Genomic DNA, 21,500 nt, shown 5'->3' on the forward strand with positions numbered 1-21,500 from the left:
CTGGGACTCCCCCACCCAGTTCTGTGCATTGGGCATGACTGAGTCCCTGGCACAGCATCAGGCTCCCTCTAACCCCCTGCCCCGCCTCCCCAGGAGACGCCCACACTCCCTGTTCTGCACCAACAAGTCCCCAGTGATACCCACCTCCAGGACCCATAGTCTCAGGGCTGGGCACATCAGAACCCCACCCCCCCAAAACCTCCAGATTAGGGTACTCCCTGCCCAGTCACCCAAAGGCCTCCCCGTCCCACAATGCCCCTTCAGCTTCAGTTGCAATCTCCCCACACAGACACCCCACCCCCTACCCCAGCAACAGTGTTACCTCACTGTGTCTACTAAGTGGATAGAAAGTTATCACTGCCCCCTGCTGGCCAGTCACACACGCAGAAGGATCCCTGGGGGGCGCTTCTTTAACAGGAGAATGGAAGGCCTGGAGGACAAGAAAGGTCCATGCCCTGTCACTCGCTACATCTTAGCACTGCGGGAAGCAACCCCTCACAGAGACCATTTGTCATGGGCTCTGGGATACTTCTGGACCCACGCTGCACTCAGAGTGACCTCCTCACTGAGTGCCAGCTGGAGAAAAGAAAAGGCTCCAGCCAACTTTCCTGTTACCAGCTCGGAACCACTGATCCCCCAAACAGGGGGAGGCCTCGGATTTGATGGGTATTAAATACGTTTAGAGAGGAAAGTGAAACATCAGAGGGATTTTATATAAGTTGTTGAGATGAGGTAAAATCTGAGTATTTCACATCAATATTTGATAACTGAATAGAAAGAAAATGGGCAACATTTGCCAACATTTTATATCCATGTTCAGGAATCTGAGAAAAGGTGTACATTTGAGATTTTCTTAATATTTTATCATTAGAGAGACAGGGAAAAATCTCAGGCCACAGTCAATTAGAAATAGACAATTAGAGAAAAAGTGGGGTTTAGGATATTTTTTAATCAATCTTTGAGATTTGCAGAGAATATGTGTCAGAAACTACGCAATTGAAAACATGCAAGAGGAAGGAGGAATAGCTCAGTGGTTTGAGCATTGGCCTCCTAAACCTAGGGTTATGAGTTCAATCCTTGAGGAGGACACTTAGGGATCTGCAGTAAAAATCTGTTAGAGGATTTAGTTGTGGATTGGTCCTGCTTTGAGCAGGGGGTTAGACTAGATACCTCCTGAGGTCCATTTGAACCCTAATATTCTATGAACACCACCAAGATCTGAGGGGATTTTATATTGCTGTTTAATAACTAGAAGGAAAAGGGGGATTGTTGGACTGGATTTTATATTACTAATCCAATACATATACAGAAAGTGATGGTTCCCACATGGGCAGCACGGAGCCCTTTCAAGAGCTGCTTTAAGAGGGCAAAGGGGGGTGGGGGAGCTGGAAGATCCCTGGATGAGGGAAGGGGTCGGCAGTGGGGGATGGGGAAGTGAATGGAAACTGGTGGCTGGGGACATCTGTGTTGGTAGTTAGAGAGCAGTAACTGGGACTGGGAAACCGGGGTCCGGACACTCCCCATGGGGGACACGTGCCCCTCCCTTCCCCGCCCTGGCAGAGAACGGGCATCTCATCCCACTGATTTTTTTCCCCCCGCCCCCAACTCCGGTTTCTCCCCTCCCTGCCCGACACCCCCCCACACACAGGGACCCCCTCGGGCCCCAAGCTCCGCCCCCCCCATCCCAGCGGGGCCGGGGCGGATCCTGCTGCCGCTCCTGGGGCCGAGGCAGCTCCGAGGCTTCTCCCAGGTTCCCCGGGGCCGAGAGTCACTTTCCTGACCGCCTCCCTCACAGGGTCTCTCACTCACCGACGCACACTGAACCGGCAACAGCAGCTTTATTCTCCCTCCCCCACCGGGGCTCGCACGGAGCATGCACAGTTTCAGCGGCTGAACCCCGCCCTTAGCTGGGCTGGAGAGGAGGGAACGCGCCCCGGGGCAGGCTGGGAGATGTAGTTCCATACTCTCCGTGGAGCGGAAGTGACGTCAGCGAGGGAGGCGAAGCCGGAGCGGTAATGTGCGCCGGGCGCTGCGGTTTTGTTTGGCTCGCGCGGAGCTGTCGGATCCTCTCCTGGGCCGGAGAAGGGTTTGTGCTGTTGGAGCTCTGGGCATGCGCAGATCGCGGCGGGAGAGAGCTTCATTAACACCACCCCCGCGTCCATGCCCAGCCCGGCTCTGCCCCCTCTGCGGAGCTGCAGCCGCCAGGTACCGGAGCGAGCCGGGGGGGCGGGGCCGTGCGGTGACTCTGCCCCAGTGTCCGGGGTGGGAGGTTCGGCCCTACTGGGGTCCCTGCGTGTGGCCAGGCGGAGGGTGCTCGGGGGGGGTGAAACCGGGCGGGGGGTCCTTGGGGGGACCTGGGAAACGGGCGGGTGGAAAGTGTCGGTGCAGCTTGGACATGGCTAGGGGGGAGGAAGAGCTGGTGACCCCCGAGGAGCGGAGAGAGAAAGGGGGGGGGCTGAGATCCCCTCGGATTTACCGCTGCCCCCCCCCCGTGGGGTCCATCCGTCCTATCTCGTCCTGCCCCCTTTCTCGCTAGAGAGCAACGAGCAACATCCAGGGTGACCCCCCCTTCCCCCAAATCCCTGAGAAGTTCCCTGTTCCCCTCCCCCGATTGTGCCCCGTTTTCTCTCCATTTCACCAGTTTCCAGCTCACATTGTGGCTGGTGGGGGCTCTGGGGGGTATCTGGGTCCCTGGCCAGGGACTCTGGGGACTGGGTGCCAGGGAAAATCTGGCGGGACCCTGACTGGTATTGTGGGGGTGTCTCGAACCCCTGGCTGTGGGCTCTGGGCTCCAGGTACTGGGGGGTGTCTGGGGGCTGCTACTAACCATGATCCTGCTCACTGATCAGCTTGTGCCAAAATCCTGGCTCCAAGCACTGCGAGGCAGCCCCCAGCCAGGCCCACTCACCCTGGTAACTTTCTATCCACTTATCAAACACTGTGAGTTGAAATCACAGATTTTTCTTTTCTCCCCTCTTGAAAACTAGGGAATATTCATGCCCCACCCCCACAAGTGCTTGTCCTAGATCTGAGCGGGAGGGCGAGGGGGTGGGAAGGGGGTCAGCACTGCCACACGATGGTCTCTTCCACAGCATTCTAGACTCATGCTTTCTGAAATCTGGTTTCATTGAGAACATTGTTAATCCAGAGTTGCTGCATGGAAAGACAAGGAGTGACTCCAGATGAAAAGGGGGACAAATGAGATCAGCAGTTCTCCCTGTGAGGAGGGTCTCTCATTAGCTGCTCTCCCCAGAGAGCTAAAGGAGGGAAGCTGCTCAAATGCTCTGTTTCTCTCTGCTCAGGATATTGGGGTTCAGCTTCCTGGGTCAGACGCTGCAGCCTCCACTGTGATCTGGGAGACCAGGCTTAGCAGCTGCTGCTCCCCCAGCGGGTTTCTGTGCTGAGATGTGACCTTAATTAAAGCTTTTTCTCTGCCCGGCCCAGGGGATGACTTTCTCCAGCTGGTACTAGCCTCCTAGGGCAGCCCTGAGTCCTGTTAATACAAATTCTGAGCTACAGACTCCAGGTTATTGAAAGACCTCAAGGAAAGTGCTGGGGACTGGCAAGAAAGTGACTCTGCACAAACAGCCCCTCATCATTTCTCCTCCCATTAGCAATTGCCAGGAAAATATCCAGCCATGGGAGAGCAAAGCCCCCAGGAATGGGAAAACTGACCGGACTCATAGTGCTGGAGCCTGACCCGACTAACCAGTGGCTGCTGTGAAATATGAAGGATGGAGCGTAGCTGTTCTCAGTGTTGCAGATGACAGAACAAGGAGCAATGCTCTCAAGTTGAAGTGGGGGAGGTCTAGGTTGGATATTAGGAATAACTTTTTCACTAGGAGAGTGGTGAAGCACTGGAATGGATTCCCTAGGGAGGTGGTACAATCACCATCCTTAGAGGTTTGTAAGGCCCGGCTTGACAGAGGGGGCTGCATTCCTGTGCCAAACAGTCATTAGAAGGAGGCAGACAAAGACCTTTAAGATGAGGTGTCCATCACTGTCAAAATATCATCTCCCTCCTTCAGGTCACTGGCAGCCTGAATTTCTTCCTTATCCTACCAGAGTCTTGTCTGGACTCAGCACTATCCAGCGCCTGTGTATGTAGTGGGCAAAACCCACAAACCTTGTCTTTAAAACAAGCTGTCCCCTTCCTTCTTAGGGAAGATTTTTCTATGATTGAAGTTGAGCTTCAGTTCCCCTCTCCTAGGGGCAGGTTGGGTGTGGGGCCAGCTCCCAATGAGATCTGTTTTCACCTTTGTCCCCTAACTCTGCTTCCAGCTGTCAGGCAGCTTCCAGCCCATCCACCCTGCTTACTAGCTACATGGTCATGTGTAACCCCCTTTGCCAGCACACGAAACCTGCAGGAAAGCTGCTCCTGCCAGCTGTGTTGGTGGTATAGTGGTGAGCGTAGCTGCCTTCCAAACAGTTGACCTGGCTTCAATTCCCAGCCAATGCAATAATGGCTTTTCTCTTTTGTTAGTTCCTTGTCTAGAAGTGGTTTAATTTCAGTCACATTGTGTTACAATCACATGATCAATAGAATGAAACAATAAATGTGTCAAAGCCCAGCAGGTCACACAGGAGGGAGGAATACAAGGGGCTGGAATGTGTCATCTGAGAAGAAGAACACTTGGAAACCTGCATCTCCCATCCCTTAGCCTTCCGTGTTATGATTCCAGCTGTGTGCGATGTTTGTATCTTGTTCCTTCATGATGGGGAATAAAGTTTTGAGTCAGTTTTTGCTCCTACAGATTCCTTTGCTGTTACAATTATATTGATATGAACAAAAGGGAAACAAAAAACCAACAAAAAAACCCACCCAAATTGCAATATAGTTAGGGAAAGAGATCAGGGGTAAGCCAAACATTTCAAAATAAAAATTAATACTAAAATGGGAGGTGCGGGAGAGAGATCATGTATGTGGAGATCCCCTTGATATTTGAAACCTACAACTACCCAGCTTTCTGAACACCTGTGATGAGCAAGATCGAGTTGGGACATCTTCAATCATTTATTGTCTCTCTGTGTTCTCTGTCTCTTTCTTCTCCCCCCATTATTCTTCCCCAATGTCTCTGCCTTTCTCCTCTTGCTCCCTCTCCGCCTGCCCGTTCCCAGGAGCTCTCAGTGTACAGCATTTAGGAAAAGCCAGTTTCATAAATTCTTAGACTCTAGGACTGGAAGGGACCTCGAGAGGTCACCGAATCCAGTCCCCTGCCCTCATGGCAGGACCAAATACTGTCTAGACCATCCCTGATAGATAGTTAAATATTTTACTGGCTGCAGCCACAAAGCGAGAAAACTTACACTTCTGGTTCAGAGTCAGTGCACACACATAAGAATCAATGGGCTTTTAATTCCTTAGATTCTGTCACCATATGCTGCTTCCATTTCATTTCAATCTTTTCCCAAGATTTCTCATTGTGGACAGCAACATTACACCCTTGGGAGAGAGTGGAGCAGAGGCTGCATTAATTTAACCTGCAAAAACCAAAGAAATAGAATTGTAGATTGGATTAGAATAGAAATGTACTCTGCAGGTTCTTCCAGCCCAGGGGTTGGCAACCTTTCAGAAGTGGTGTGCCAAGTCTTCATTTATTCACTCTAATGTAAGGTTTCGCATTCCGGTAATACATTTTAATGTTTTTTGGAAGGTCTCTCTCTACAAGTCTGTATATTATATAACTAAACTAATGTATTGTAAAATAAACAAGGTTTTCAAAATGTTTAAGAAGTTTCATTTGAAATTAAATTAAAATGTTGATCTCACGCCGCTGGCCCGCTCAGCCTGCTGCTGGTCTGGGGTTCTGTTCATCTAGGCTGGCAGTGGGCTGAGTGGGGCCTGCGGCCAGGACCCCAGCTGGGAAGGGTCTGTCAGCCAGAACCCCAGACCGGCAGTGGGCTGTGCGGGGCTGGCAGCCAGCACCCAGAACTCAGCCCACTGACGCTCAGACATTCCAACTGCTGGCTCCTGCCAGCTGGGATCCCGGCTGCCGCACCCGCTCAGCCCGCTGCCAGTCTGGGGTCCCGGCCCTTCCCACATACAGTGGGTACCTACCTTCTCCCTGGTTCTGGCCCATTCTCTTCCTTTCTCTGCACTGAGCTGAGGGTGGGAGTGGACAGAGCACAGGGCTGGGGGTGAAGGGTCTGGCCAGGAGCTAGAATGAGGGAGGGGGCTCAGGGTTGGGGCAGGAGGTTTGGGTGTGTGGACACTTACCTGGGCAGCTCCTATTTGGTGTGAGGGGTGCAGGTGGGAATGTGTGCGGAGGGGAGCAGGAGCTCCCATTTGGTGCTCAGGGTGGGGATGTGTGGAGTGCATGGGATGTGGGGAGAGCCAGAGTCAGGGCTGGGTTCATGGGGGCGTGGAGGGGTGAAGGAGTCAACAGAGGGCTGGGTGGTACAGGGCTCAGGGCAGGGACCTGGGCGGGGTGTGTGGGTGCAAGGCTCAGGGCAGGGGCCTGGGGAGTGTCAGGGGGCTCAGGGCTCCGGGCAGAGGGCTGGGTGACTGCCTCCCCCAGAACCCCCATCCCCCCCCGCTCCTTGTCCCGACTACCCCCTCCTGGGACCCCACTCCCTATCTAAGCCTCCCTGCCCCGTGTCCCCTGAGTGCTCCCCTAGGACCCAACCCCCTACCTGTCCCCTGACTGCCCCAACCTTTATCCACACCACCGCACCCAGACAGAACCTCCTGGACTCCCATGCCTATCTAACTGCTCCCCACCCCCTGACAGGACCCCCAGAACTCTGGACCCATACACCCTCCCACTCTCTGCCTCCCCCAACGCCTCTGCACACCCCTACCTCCTGACAGCCACCCCCAGAACTCCCGACTCATCCAACCCCACCAGCTCCTTGTTCTCTGACACGCCCCTTGAGACACCTAACTGTGCCCCGAGGACCCTCCTTGCTCCCTGTTCCCTGACTGCCCTGTCTCCTATCCACCCCCCCACCCCCTAACAGACCCTGGGACTCCCATGCCCCATCAACACCCCCGCTCCCTGACTGCCCCGTCCAGAGACTCCCGCCCCAACCACCCCCCCCGGGATCCTACCACCCCATCCAACCCACCCTGCTCCCTGTCCCCTGACTGCCCCCTGCTTACCCTAACCTCCCCCCCCCGAGCTCCGGACCCCTTACCATGAGGCTTCCTGCTCATACGGAGCCCTGCCGCCGTGCGTGCAGCCCCACCCCGCCCCTCAAAGTGCTGCGCGCAATGCGGCAGGGCTCTGGGGGAAGGGCCAGCGGGTTGCCGCACTAGCAGGATTTTTAATGGCACACTGGAGTCCCAGCAGGCCCCAGCGTACCATCAAAAATTGGCTCGCGTGCCATAGGTTGCCGACCCCTGCTGCAGCCCAGCCTTCTGCTGATACAGCTCAGCGCATGGCTATGAAGGGTTTGAAGCTTTCATTCCTTAAGTTCCAGGACACTGAGGGATTTCAGCTCCCCTTTGTCCAGAGGAAACCTTCACCCCACTAATAACCAGGTTCCTGTCTATGGGATCACTGTAGGGGGCTGGGTCCCTGTTTGTCTATTCTCGCTATCTAGGACAAGGCAGGGCTCCTCTACATAAATCCATGGCACACCCACATCTTGAATACAGCGTGCAGATGTGGTCACCCCACCTGATAAAAGATATATTGTAATTGGAAAAGGTTCAGAAAAGGGCAACAAAAATGATTAGGGATATGGAGCAGCTTTCATATGAAGAGTGATTAATAAGCCTGAGACTTTTCAGCTTGGAAAAGAGATGATAGAGGTCTATAAAACAATGATTGGGTTGGAGAAAATAAAAAAGTTAGTGTTGTTTACTCCTCTAGACACAAAAACTAGGGGTCAGCAAATGAAATGAAGAGGCAGCAGGTTTAAACCAAACGAAAGGAAATATTTCTTCACGTAACACACAGTCAACCTGTGGAACTCGGGGGCACCTAGGATTAGCCATTGTAAGAAGACAGGATACTAGGCTAGATGGACTGTTCATCTGACCCAGTGTGGCCATTCTTATGTTGTCTACTTATGAACTGGGGTGTATGAGCACCCAGGGCCCTTTGTGGGGCTACCCTTCTTCTATGCTCTCATGTTTCATTGACTCCAGCCTTTTTTTCTGTTCATCATCAGCATCATTGTAAACAAGCTGCCCTCACCTCCTGTCCCCTCCAAGAACCAGTGTTCCCTGTCTTGTGTAAATCACTGACCTCTTTCCTCTCTCAGCACTGACTGCTCCTCCATGTCCTTGTTCCTCCCTCTGTGCTGAGGGGACCCTTCTCTCTAGTCTTTCCTCATCAAGCAGCTCAGTGGATGGGAAGCTTAGAGTCACCATGGTGCTTTAGGAGCAGAAACCCCCACAGAGCTTCCATGCAATTGGCACTTTGCCTTCACTGCTCAGGACCAAAACTTGTGCAGGGAGACTGGCTGGGTCACATGGCAGCTGGGCATGAGCAAAGCAGTAGAGGTGAAAGGCAAATGTGGGGAATGAACCTAGGGCCTTACACATGCAAAGCACGCACTGTACCACTGAGCCATATCCCCAAACAGATTTCTTTGCTGGCTGTTACACTCAGACCTGCCTCTTTCCAACACATCCAGTGGCTTATACACTTCATGGGAAACCCTTTCCCCCCAGTCATGCTCTCGTGCAGGTTGCTGGTTCTTCGGGGTCTCTTTGCAGCAGGACCAGATTTAATGTGTGGGGCAGAGAGAGTGTGTGTGCCCTGGACTCAAGGTTAGCTCAAAAAAAAAAAAGGCAAGGGAAAAACTGCTGGCTGGGAGCTAAATATGCAGGAGAATGGGCTGGGATTCTTCTACGCTCAGATTTGTTATGGAGCTGGCAGTCTCCCAAATGATGGTCTGTTCCTTCCCTCAAAATCCCAGCTAAGCCTCTCCTTTTGAATTTAAAGCTCCATGAAAGGAAAAAGAATAATGAGGAAGAAAGCATAGAAGCTACGGATGTAGTTGAGAAACAACTTGGAGTGATAGAAGACTGAAGAAGAGAAAGCAGCATTGTTTCTGCCTGGTTTTGAACCAGGGACATTTTGCTTGTAAAGTAAATGTGATAACAACTACACTACAGAAACTACCTACTATCAATTCTGGAGTCCTTTTCTAAGGCTTTCTCAATAGCTGCTACACCAGCTGATTTCCCTTTGAAGAACAGGAAAACAAAGGGCATCAAGAACTTAGGTTTTTTGGATGTGCCAAGAAAAGGGAGTAGCGTTGTCCCCCTCAGGTAGGCCCTATTCAGTTCCAGGCCAGAAAGCAAAACTCTTCTGCAAGAATATCCAAAAAAATATTGTGTTTCACTTCACTTCAGAAGTACAGTTGTGTGGCAATTAAATGATGACCCTAAAGTTTCATAAAAGCAAAGATCGCTAAACACAATAGTGTGGGAAATATGGATGTATCTGAGAAAATGACTTGGAATGAAGAAAGACAAAAATTGATCAGTTGAGAGAACAGGCACTGTTTCCCCCTGCTTTGGAGCTTCTCTCACAACTACTGGAATAGAAAAGCTAAACAAATGGGGTTCTGTTGTTCCAAAGGAGATTGAACTGAGGCCATTTTCTCCCGATAGAATTAAATGGTAATGTCAGGAGTGGGATTTGAAACCACGTCTCTATGCGGAGACCAGAATACCCAAGAGATAGGAAAAAAGAGTCATAAAAACAGCACTTTAGACCAGTCCACCAGCCTAATGTTACAAAGAACATGACTTATCAACCCTAGTTTTCATTAATATTTGATGAATTCTTTAGGAAGGTCAAGATGGCACATCTCTTTCAAGTTCTAGAGACCTTGCACAGCACAGCTGATTTTTAGACACACTCACCTGGACCTAAAATTACACGTTTCCTGGAGCTCCATAAGTTCTGCGGTGTCGGAATCTCCCTGCTCGTGTTTTAAGTGAACAAAAGATGGGTGTTGGCATTCTGAGACAGTAATGGTGAATCTCAAAATCCTGCTCTGTGGGCCAGACAGTTAAGCAAGCAGCACCCACAACCTCTACCATGAGAGCATCCTGTCTGGCAGGAACTCACTTATCAATAGCTGGGGTGTGAAATCCTCATTTCTGTGTTGTTCTGTCACTGTAGTCCCCACTTTCCTATTGTTTGTCTGTATAATCTCTGTCTGGTTCTGTCATTGTTTCTGTCTGCTGTATAATTAATTTGCTGTGTCTAAACCAATTAAGGTGGTGGGGTCTATTTGGTTAGATAATCATGTTACAGTATGTTAGGATTGGTTAGTTACATTTCAGTAAAATGATTGGCTAAGGTATAGCTAAGCAGAACTCCAGTTTTACTATGTAGATTGCAGTCAATCAGGAAGTAAAAGGGGGAATGGGAATGGGGGTAGGGGAACTGGAATTATGTTTTGCTAAGAGGGGAATAGGAACAAGGACACAGACAAGCCTCTGTGGTGTCAGAGCTGGGAAGGGGGATACAGAGGAAGGAAATTGGAATCATTGCTTGCTGGAGGTGTGCTCCAATAAACATTGAATTGTTTGCACCTTTTAACTTCATGTATTGCTGCTCTCTGGTGATACAAGAAGGACCAGGGAATGGGAGGGTGATGGAATAAACCCTCTAACTAGTACGTTTTTCAGGGTGTAAAAAACCCCAGAGCCAGTATAATTAAGCTGACCTAAGCCATGGTTAGATAGTGCTAAATGAAAGGAAAAATTGTTCTGTCAACCTAGCTATTACAGGGATGGAAAACCCCTTTGCTCACTCTAGCAAATGTCTACTCCACAGGGCTACAGCAGTATTTTAAGTGTAGACACCCTCAGAGTGAGACCAGATCTGGCTCCATGGACACTCAGGCACTAAGACAACAGCAAGGCCAATACATTAATGCTTCCGTAGTTGGCAGGATTTGAACCTGCATGGGGAAACCCTAATGGACATTTAGTCCATTGCCTTAACCACTCAGCCACAACTACTTAAGGTATGGCTGTTTCCCTACACAATGTTTCTGTTCTCACAGACTTGTCACTTCAAATTGCTCAGACCAGCTTCCCCAGCACGCTCACGGCTGTGCATTAATGTAAGTGTGTCCATGGTGAATAGCAAGAGTTCCTGCCCATTTTCCTTCCAGCTGGAGCATGATTAGATTGTGTTTGTGGCTAACGACAGTGCTATAGATTGTTGTTCATTCCCCACACTGACAATTCAGACAGTCCCTTTCCTAGTCAAATCTCTAGCATATCATTCCAATAGCCGGGGGCAGGATTTCTCTGGGGCACTGAAATGTTTCAGCGGATTGGTGTGTGAGCTCAGCCTTACATTCCATCCCTGATGTTTCATGGACTAACAACGGCAGCAGAAAGAAAGAGCCGAGCCAATATCTCCCTGACAGGGATGCAGGTTGCCATGTCCCCTCTGTCTGCCAATCGCCATTGCAGAAGAGAAGGGTTCACTGGAATGAAATGCCCTGGCTCAGACAAGAGACACGGGGAGGTTTTGCTGTTCATGGATCTGTGCAAGGAAATTGTGTCTCTGTGTGAAATTGAGGCGGGAAATGAAACGTCCACATGGTGGCCCAGTGCTTTAAGGAATGTGGGTGAAGGACTCTGGCTGAGAAATGATTTAACAGGAATTTGTATCAATGTATTGCCTTCATTAAAAACTATGGCTGTAAGGCAGCCACTGTTGTTAATACTTGAACCTGCATGGAGACACCTGAGTGCAGTGGTGAGCTGAGCCGGTTCCCACAGGTTACCAAGAACCGCTTGCTAAAATTAGACCTCTGTGAAGAACCAGTTGTTCAAGGGCCAGGAGGTGGACAAAGAACTCCAGTCCGTGGGCCGGACCATCCTGTTGCTCCCAGGATTCCCACCTGGGGAGACTGAGGCTTCCCGGACCCCTCCTCCGCTTCCCCCCGGCTGCAGCGTGCCAGCTGTGGGTACCAGCTGGGCAGTTCAGCTGAGCTCGAGAGTCGTCCTGCTGCTGCTTTTTGAGAGGCCCGGCAAGGTGTGTGGGGTCCTGCTGCAAGCTCCAGGGCTGGGCAGAGGGGAGGGGAGGAAGCAAGTGGGGCAATTGGCCCAGGCCCTGTAGGGGCCCCTGGCCACACGAGGATGTCTCTCTTGGACCTTCCCCTGCTTCCCCCACCCCGAAGAGCTGCAGCATGGCCAGCAGCTGGGCAGCTCAGCTGAGCTCCTGAGTTGTCCTGCTGCTTTGAGCTGCCGGCAAGGTAACGGGGGAGGGGGCTGCAAGATCTACGGTTGCCGGGGGGCAAGTGGGGCAATTTCCCCCAGGCCCTGCAGGGGCCCCTGGCCCCACAGGTATGTCTCCCCTCCCCCAACCCCTCCTCTACTCCCCCCCTTAAATCAGAACTTTTTATGGGGAACCGATTTTTAAGATTTTGTCAGCTAATCACTGCCCGAGTGGGTGTCAAGTCCATTGCCTTAACCAGGGGTAGTTGATTATTTTATCAAGATCCAAATTTCTTAGTCAAGGTCTAGTCAATGTCTAGATGCCAGAGAAAATAATACACTGATGATAAGAAGAAGAATATAGAAAGATTTTGCAGTCATTATGGGCATAACTATGATGACTGTTTTGTGTTTCACTCTTTATATTTGACATCACCACCGCCTTTCCCTTTAGTCTTATAGTTTACCAAGGGTAAAACTAAACATCTCTTCAGATCCAAGGGAGTGTTTGTGTTCAGTCCCGTTAGCTACACAGGGCTTTGATGTAGCTGCTTTCAATCCTCTGGTTTTGCCGGGATAAGTAACATTTCAGGGTGTCACTGAATTGAAGGAGGGAGATCACCTTTTGACAGGTTATGCCTCCTCTTAAAGGTGTTTGTCTGGCTGTCAGCACTGGTTCCCAGGTCTCTCCTGAGGGAAGAAAGTTTCTGTGCAAAATACTGAAACTTTTAACAGAGAGGAGGGAAAGGTGATGGCCACATGATGGGGCCAGTATGTATGACAACATGGTTCTTTTATGTGGAATGACTCTGAACATTGACTGATCTCCACTGCCTTGGATTTGAAGAGCTGTTTAGTTGTGCACTTGGGAGCCTATAAGGCTGAAGCAATTTTATGGATGGTGACACTACGATTCAAGGGTTTTTTAATGTAGAAATTGGTAAAAACACTTAGCTTAAACTGGAACTGCCTGTTATTAAAGGCTGGTTTCCCCACCTCAGTTGCAAAAGGTCTGCTAGAGAGGCCCTGGGTTCTCTCCTGCCTCGGTGGGAACTGGAGGGAATCGTGCCCTGCTGCTCTTGCCTCCAGGCTGATTTTTCTGGGGAGGGGACATGGAATTGATTTGTTCGCTGTTGGGAAGGGATCTGGGCCAGTTCTCAGGGAACCAGAACTCCCAGCATCTTCCCAGCCCAACCCAGGCTGCTGCCCTGTCCCAGCCTCTGTTCCCCTGGGGGCCCTGCATGTTTGACTCTAGAGCAAGCTGAGAGCAGCAGCTGAGGCAGAGGACAGCCTTGGCCGGGCAGATCGAAGGAGTTTAATAAGCAAAAAAGGTGAAATATCAGTGGAGTATTACCTTGGACTCGACGGCATTTCTCCATTGATCTGTCTGCTTTGGGGTAGGGACAATAACACGTCCTGCTGCATTAGTTATTTCAAAAGGCAGTTCAGATTTTCATTCTCACACATGGTGCACAAAGCAGGACTCAACCTTTGGTGTAAACTAAACAAACTGCTTACAGATTCTGGCAGCCACAATGAGCATTTAGGTGAGAGCTCAGACCTGCCCCTGTCCCAGAGGGAGAATGTCATCTGTGTGGGGACTGGACTACTGACCCGCTCCTAATTCCCAAACTTTCAGTAACTCTATTATCAGTGCCTGTGAGTGTTATTTAAACCATAAGAAAAACCACACTGGGCTAGACCAATGGCCCATCTAGCTCTGAATCCTGTCTTCTGACAGTAGCCAAAAACAGGTGCCCCAACAACCAGTTAACAAGGCACTAGTGGGAGTTGAACTGAGGACCTCCTGTTTACAAAAACAGATGCTTTAGCCAGCTAAGCCATGGTATCTGTGGATGGCTAAAACCCCCTGTCTGCCCACACCTGGCTCCCTGCCATTGTCACCAGGGCCTAACAAGCTTTGTTTGTGTTTGGATTCTGCAAAGCAGAGGAACAGGTGACGTTGTCCTTACAAGTTGTGTGTGAGTGAATCTTTGGCCACGTCTGCACTACAAAATTGTTTCAGCAGAATTATATTGGTCAGCAGCTTGTGGCTGGTGTACACACTGCAATGCCACGTCTGGCGACAAAACTGCCCTGTTTTGCTGACAAAATAAAACAACTTCGATGAGAGGTCTAGAGCTTTTTGCAGCAAACTTAAAGTGACAGAGTAGACGCTGCTGTTCATTATATCACCATAACTGGCCTCCTCCAGTATCCCGCAACGCCTGCTGTGAACTCTCCTTCCCTGCATTCCTGCTACAGAGCCATGAGCCCCTCCCCTTTCATTGCTCTGGGAAGTTCTGACAGCTGAGCCTGCTGCTCTGCTCTGGCAGCCAGGAGCAAATCACTGGCATGGAATGCTGCTATCTCCCGCACTGCGAACACAGAGCAGGCGGCGGGAGCTTCCTTACAGTGTGTGGGGGGCCACTGTCATCCGAACTGTGACATGCCCAGGACACCCCTTCCCTCGAGGAGGCTCTTACCTTCTAAACACAGACGGTTGTTTTCTAGTAAAATCAGGAAAAGGGAAGGAGAAAACTCTAAAGGAGGTTCCTCCTGGCGCTCACATACGTGAACCCAAATACTCTCTCAGTCCTTAAAGAGAGACCTGGAGAAGGAGACTTGCTGAAGCAAAGCCACAGTGGTCTCTGAGGTTTCCCTGGCCCCTCGCTCCTGTCCTGCCTGGCCGATGTCAGCATCTCTCTGTGAAGTCACCATCTCCCCAACACCTTTGACCAATAGTCTGAGGTCCTGCAAAATGCCTTTGTGATGTCACTGCCACATCCCTTCCTTGCTGTGCTAATGTCCTGCCCCTGGCCAGGCACTTTGGAGGTTTGAGCTACTCCCTGTGGATCACCCCACTCAAAGAGTGTTCGTTCTACGCAGCAAGCTGGCTAGACAGTAAAACATCAGATGCTGCTCCCAATGCTACACTCAGTTTTTCAGAAATTAGTCGACTTTACAGCCAGAAGAGACCATTAGAGGATCTAATCTGACCTCCTGCATATCAGAGGCCTCCTGTATGACACAATAGCTACTTTTTGGGCAAACACATTCCACAAAGGCATCTAGTCTTCATTGAATGACATCAGGAGATGGCGAATCCACCACTTTCCTTGGTTGCTTGTTCCTGTGATGAATCATCCTCGCTGTTGATTATTTGAGCCTTAAGTTTAAAATGAATTTGTCTCTTTTCACCTTCCAGCCATTGGGTCTTGTTATGCTTTTCTCTGCTAGATTAAAGAGCCATTTAATAGCCAATATTTTCTCTCCATTAAGGCACTTCAACACTTCAGTGAAGTCACCTTTCAATCTTCTTTTGACAAGCTAAGCAGGTCGAGCTTTTGAATAGCTCACTAGAAGGCATTTTTCTCCAGCCCTCAGAACCTCAGGAAGGACTTTGCTACAAACTGATGCTCTCTACAAAGGACTGAATGACCCATCCTAGCTGTGGATGGACTTCAGAGACTTGATTTGAACCTGTAGAGTTTACAGAGAAAGCTGTGTGGCTGTGTCCACAATGGCTGAGAAATGTCAGGTAATTGTTGCCTTCTGTAACTTCCACAGGAGCCCAGCACAGACAATCTGGAGAAAGCGGGGGAAGCTATGCGGCTCTGTTCGCCCCAGAGCCCCATGTGAGAATCTAGAGAAAGGGGAGTCATTCTTCACCTGCGCTCCAAGAAAAGCTGTTAGGACTCCTTCCTTTTCTACCCTCTCCCTCCCAGCAAGAAATGTTATCAAGGACCAGCATTAGGGGAACTGGTGCCCTGGGCAAAATGTGTACTTAGGCATTTCTCCATCACCCCTGGACGATCCCCCTCCCCCTTTACCGCTAGCTCCTGCACTCCTAACCCTTGCACCTCCTTCACCCCAATTCCTGTCCCCTCCTGTGCCCTAACCACTCTGGTGTGTCCCCTTTGCCCTTAACTCCCACACTCCCCTCCTGTGCCACCAACCTTTGCCCCTCTCCTGCACCCCCTTCACCCCTAACCCCTGCACCCACGTGGGGACACTGACCTGTGTGCATGGAGCAGCTGGCATTGCTCCCAGCTCCTCCCTGGAACGCTGATCCTCCGGGCACCCATAGGGGTTGTGGGGGCGAGAAGCGACATCATCTGAGCTCCCTGCATCTAGGTCTCTTTCCTCAGCCAGGCTGCAGAAGGGGATGGCAGAGAGCAGCAGCTTCTGATGCTCCCCTCACAGCACAGCCCAGGTGGGGAAAGTGACCAGGATGCATGGAGCACATAGTGTTGCTCCTCACTTCCCACAACCCTCTATGGGGCCACAGAGGAGTATTGGGGCAGGGGAGAGCAGTGAGCACCTTCGCACTGGCACATGGTGCCCTTTGACCCCCTGGAGCCCTGAGCGGCTGCCAGGGGGCCCCATCCCTAAGGCCAGCCAGCCTCCCCAGCACGAACAGCAGCGAACACAGGGAGACTGGCCACACTCTGAGCAGTAGATTCAGAGCTAGATGGTCCTTTGGTCTAGCCCAGTGTGGTTTTTCTTATGGTTTAAATTACACTCCAGGCACTGATAATAGAGTTACTGAAAGTTTAGAAGTTAGCAGCTGGTAGGTCGTGGATGAACCCCCGTCGCTGGGGCTGGGGCAGGGGCAGGTCTGGGCTCTCACACCAAATGCTCTTTGTGGCTGCCAGAATCTGTGGGCGGCTTATTTAGGTTACACTGAGTGTTAAGTCCTGCCTTTGTGCACCGTATATGAGAATGAAAATCCTGAACCACCCTTTGAAATAACAAATGCAGCAAGACGTGTTATTGTCCCTGCCCCAAAGCAGACAGACCAATGGAGAAATGCCATTGAGTCCAGGGTAATACTTCATTGCGGTTTTACCTTTTTTGCTTGCTAAACTCCCTCGCAACTTTGAGGGGGCCCAGAGCCCAGTATTGAGCCTGAGCTGAAACATCTACACTGCAAATTTACCACCCCACAGCCAAAGCCTCGGGAGCCTGAGCTGGCATGGGGCAGCCTTGGGTGTTTCATTGCAGTCTGGACATAGCATAGCATTTTGTCTATATTGTCATAAACATACCCAAGTCACTATTCTCAAACCCTGGGTCAGTTGAGTGAGGCTTGTGGGGCTTGTGCTGCAGGGTTATAAAATTACAGTGTAGACACTTGGGCTTGAGCCCAGCCTCCAAGACCCCTTGAGGGGTGAGGGTCTCCGAGCCTGAGCTCCAGTCTGAGCCCAAATGTCTGCACTGCAGTTCTTCACCTCACAACGTGAGCCCCAGGAGTCCAAGTCAGATGATCCAGGCCAGCGAGGCCACAGGGCTTTTATCACAATATAGATGCCCTCTCAGAATATGTCTACATTGCAGTGTAAGCCCAGGGTTAGCAGAAGTCATGTCAGCAGCCCCAACTCATAAACCTAAACTACAAGGAAAAGACCCACCCCCAAATAAGCTGGGCAGTGTCCTACTCTCTACAGTTCATAAGTCCAGCAACAAAGAGTCCTTTAATATGAACCATCCCTGCTCTTCACCCAATTCACAGCTGTTGTCCTTAGTCAGTGCAAGCCCAGAGGTGCCTCTGTAGAGTTCACCTGCCATCCTGGGTGGAAAAGGGGGAAAATAAGAAGGCACCATACTCACTATGTTGTCTAAGGACTCACTCATTCCTTTACTGCCACCCTCTCCTAACACTGATCTAACCCCTAAATTTTAGTATTAGAACCCAGGACCCAGCCCATTTGGCTTTGGAACCCATGTCCCTTGCCTAGCAAGTGCTACTGAACTGAGGGTGAGTCCCTCAATCAGGGTCTTCCGAGCAAGGTTTAGCTGCCCTCAATTCACACAACAAGGCTAATAACCCTTTATTTCTTCTGTCCCAATAACAAGGAGACTGGGAATCCAAAACCAAGCAAAAGTGATCATTTCGACAAGCAGTCCAACATATTTCCAACATACTGTAAAATCCACATGCAGACTCATACATGAAACCTTGCAAGAAAATCTTCCTGAGGGAGTCTGAGGCACCTGCTGCTGGAGGGCAGGAGAGAGCCATGGGTTGGGATTGAGGAGCAGCGTGAGGAGGAGGGGCCTGTGTGTTGGGATTGAGGAGCAGTGTAAGGTTGAGAGAGCTGTGGGTTGGGATTGAGGGGCACTGGGAATACGAGGGGTCTGTGGATTGGGACAGAGGAGAAGGATGAAGAAGAGTAGGCTCTGGTTGGGAGTGAGGAGCAGTGTGCATAGGAGGGACAGAGGGTTGGGATTGAGGGGCACTGGGAAAAGAAGGACAGGAGTTTGGGCTGTAGAGCATCCTCCTTTGGAAATCCAGCAGGAAAGGGGAAGGCAGCAGGTGATTCTAGTTCCTTTGGGATATTCTGTGTGTTTTTATGTGTGTGTGCAGGGAAGGAACATGCTATATGCCCAGAGGCCTTTATTCCTCCAGGCTGCAAGGATAGACGGGCTGTCAGGAAGTTGCCCCTTCAAACCCACACACAAAAAGGCCTTTCTGAGGAAAGGGAAAATCCTGAAGAGAAAAAGGAGCATCAAGGAGGACTCAGAAAGACAGTGTAATATTTTAAGGCGTAGTTTATCACCTGATTGGAGACTTGAACTTTGAGATTAAAATTCTGATATTCTTCCAACTGAGCTAGCTAGGCTCACAAAGGAGAGGAGCAAGTTGGTGCAGAGGAGAAAGTAGTGAAGAAAACAAGAGCAGGAAACAATAGGGAAAACCTGCTGCTCTGTCTGGCCTGGTCAACACTACGAGTTCATATCAAATTTAGCAGCACTAAATCTCATTAACCCTGCCCCCATACACAAAACGAAGTCCTTTATATCGATATAAAGGGTTCTTAGTACCAATATCTGTAATCCTCCCCAACAAGGGGAGTAGCGCTGAAATCGGTATTGCCATGTTGGATTAGGGTTAGTGTGGCCGCAATTCGATGGTATTGGCCTCCCGGTGCTATCCCACAATGCATCATTGTGACTTCTCTGGACAGCAATCTGAACTCAGATACACTGGCCAGATAGACAGGAAAAGCCCTGCAAACTTTTGAATTTAATTTCCTGTTTGCCCAGCGTGGAGCGCCAATCAGCACAGGTGACCATGCAGTCCTAGAATCCAAAAAGAGCTCCAGCATGGACCGTATGAGAGATACTGAAGCTGATCTCTCTATGGGGAGATGAATCTCTTCTATCAGAACTCCATTTCAAAAGACGAAATGCCAAAACATTTGAAAAAATCTTCAAGGTTATGATGGACAGAGGCCACAGCAGGGACTAAACACAGTGCTGAAACTTAAGGAGCTGAGACAAGCGTACCAGAAAGCCAAAGAATGAAATGGACTCTTACAGAGGGAGGGACGACTGACGACTGTAGCTATCACACAGTTCCCACACTCTCCGAAAACCATTTGAATTCTTGGCTGAGTTCCCAAAGCCTGAAGGGTCAAAAACATTGTTGCGGGTGGTTCAGGGTATATGTTGTTCCGTCCCCCATCCCCCGTGAAAGCAAATGAAAAAAAATTGTTTCTCACCTTTTTTCAGTGTCACTGTATGTCTATTGGATGCTGCTGGCAGACGTGGTGCTGCAGCGCTACACAGCAGCATCCCCTTCCCTTCCCTTGCAGACAGCAGACGGTACAGTAGGACTGGTATCCTTCATCGTCATCCCGTGAGTGTTCCTGGCCTGCCTCGGTGAGGTGGGCCGGGAGTGCCTGAGCAAAACTGAGAATGACTCACAGGTCATTCTCTTCTTTAAGCTTTGTCTAATGGAGATTCAGTCCTGCCTGAAATATCATAGCAGCTGGAGGCTGCCCTCCTCTCCCCCCTTGGAGCTCTGCTTGCAAAGGCAATAAAGTCAGTGTTGTTTCAAATGCATGCATTCTTTATTACTTCATCACACAAATGGGGGGACACTGCCACGGTAGCCCAGGAGGGTTGGAGGAGGAGGGAAGCAACGGGTGGAATTATTGCAGGGGCACCCCCTAGAACGGCATGCAGCTCATCGTTTCTGCGGGATGTCTGGGGCTCTGACTGGGAGTGGCCGTTGGCCTCTCTGGTTCTTTAGTATCCTTGCCTGATAGTCTAGACAGGTTTTACTCTCTCTTTAGACAAAACTTAAAAGAAGTCAATGACCCGGGGAGTCATGCCCATTTGTGTCCATGCACCCCCGGCCGACCTCATCGAGGCCGGCCAGGAGCACCCATGACAGCAGCAGATGGTACAGTATAACTGGTAACTGTCATTGTCAACTTGCAAAGCAGCAGACGGGACGGTATGGCTAGTAACCATCTTTGCTAACTTGCAAAAGTCAAGAGGATGTTGCTATGTAGCACTGGAGTACCGTGTCTGTCAGCACCATCAAGTAGACATACGGTGACAATTAAAAAAGGCTGAACGGGCTCCATGGTTGCCATGCTATGGTGTCTGCGCGAGCAATCCAGGGAAAAGGGCGCGAAATGATTGTCTTCCGTTGCTTTCACGGAGGGAGGAGTGAGTGACGACATTTACCCAGAATCACCCACGACACTGTTTTTTCCTCATCAGGCATTGGGATCTCAACCCAGAATTCCAATGGGCAGGGGAGACTGCAGGAACTATGGGATAGCTACGGGATAGCTACCCACAGTACAACACTCCTGAAATGGACGCTAGCCTCGGTACATGGATGCACACTGCCGAATTAATGTGCTTAGTGTGGCTGCGTGCACTCGACTTTATACAATCTGTTTCCAAAAACTGGTTTCTGTAAAATTGGAATAATCCCCTAGAGTAGACATACCCTGTGATTATCAACTTTGGTGGCTAATTGAAAGGCTGATGGTTCATACTCAAGTGAAGATGGAGGGTTTGTTTTTTTTCAGTGATGAGGATCCTGCACATTTTAACAGGCCGAAAAGCTCCTCAATGCTGCTCTAGCCTCATTGGGCAAGCATAGGTAGCACTTAGACAGGTCTGTTGATGCTATAAGGGTGAGCATAGCTGTCTTCCAAGCAGTTGACCTGGGTTTGATTCCCAGCCAATGTGATGTTTTCTCCCCTGGGAATTGGTTTAATTTCAGTCACATTGTATCAGTTTATCAATGGATTGAGAGAATCAATGTCCTGCAGGGCATTCAAAACACAATGGAGGAAGAAAGAGGTGGGACTATACAATAAGTTGTTGGAGTTATCCTGGTATTACAATGTCTGGCTTATTTTTTTAAAAAAACTTCCTTTACTTCCCTCTCTCTTTTAGCCCTTGGAGCCCTTAAGGTCAGAAGGGAGCAATGTGATCATCTAGTCCAACCTGCTGCACCTTACAGGCCAAAAGACCCCCCTCCCCTCCTGTAATAGACCCGGGAGGGGAGGCAGCTCTGTGCACTGCCCCTACCCCAGGC

At 50.3% G+C, this 21,500-nt stretch overlaps 2 protein-coding genes and 2 non-coding genes across 6 annotated transcripts in view; all 4 read right to left on the reverse strand.

The window, feature by feature from the left end:
* Positions 1–1,882, reverse strand: part of LOC127033614 (zinc finger protein 883-like) — a 139,968-nt gene extending 138,086 nt beyond the window's left edge. The window contains exon 1 of one of the 3 annotated variants that reach the window (XM_050921589.1): positions 1,810–1,882. In XM_050921589.1, the coding sequence (XP_050777546.1) occupies positions 1,810–1,875 (66 nt within the window). In that variant the 5' untranslated portion in view covers positions 1,876–1,882. The remainder of the gene's footprint in view (positions 1–1,809) is intronic. The other 2 variants (XM_050921588.1, XM_050921590.1) reach the window with 2 other exon arrangements.
* Positions 1–21,500, reverse strand: part of LOC127033611 (zinc finger protein 420-like) — a 496,719-nt gene that overhangs the window by 141,629 nt on the left and 333,590 nt on the right. The gene's annotated exons all lie outside the window — the stretch shown is intronic.
* On the reverse strand, positions 9,002–9,074 carry TRNAV-UAC (transfer RNA valine (anticodon UAC)). Its single transcript has one exon. It is a non-coding gene; the product is annotated as a tRNA-Val (tRNA).
* TRNAF-AAA (transfer RNA phenylalanine (anticodon AAA)) lies at positions 10,855–10,936 on the reverse strand. Its single transcript has one exon. It is a non-coding gene; the product is annotated as a tRNA-Phe (tRNA).

This window comes from Gopherus flavomarginatus, chromosome 13 (genome assembly GCF_025201925.1).
Source record: "Gopherus flavomarginatus isolate rGopFla2 chromosome 13, rGopFla2.mat.asm, whole genome shotgun sequence".
Taxonomy (NCBI): domain Eukaryota; kingdom Metazoa; phylum Chordata; order Testudines; family Testudinidae; genus Gopherus; species Gopherus flavomarginatus.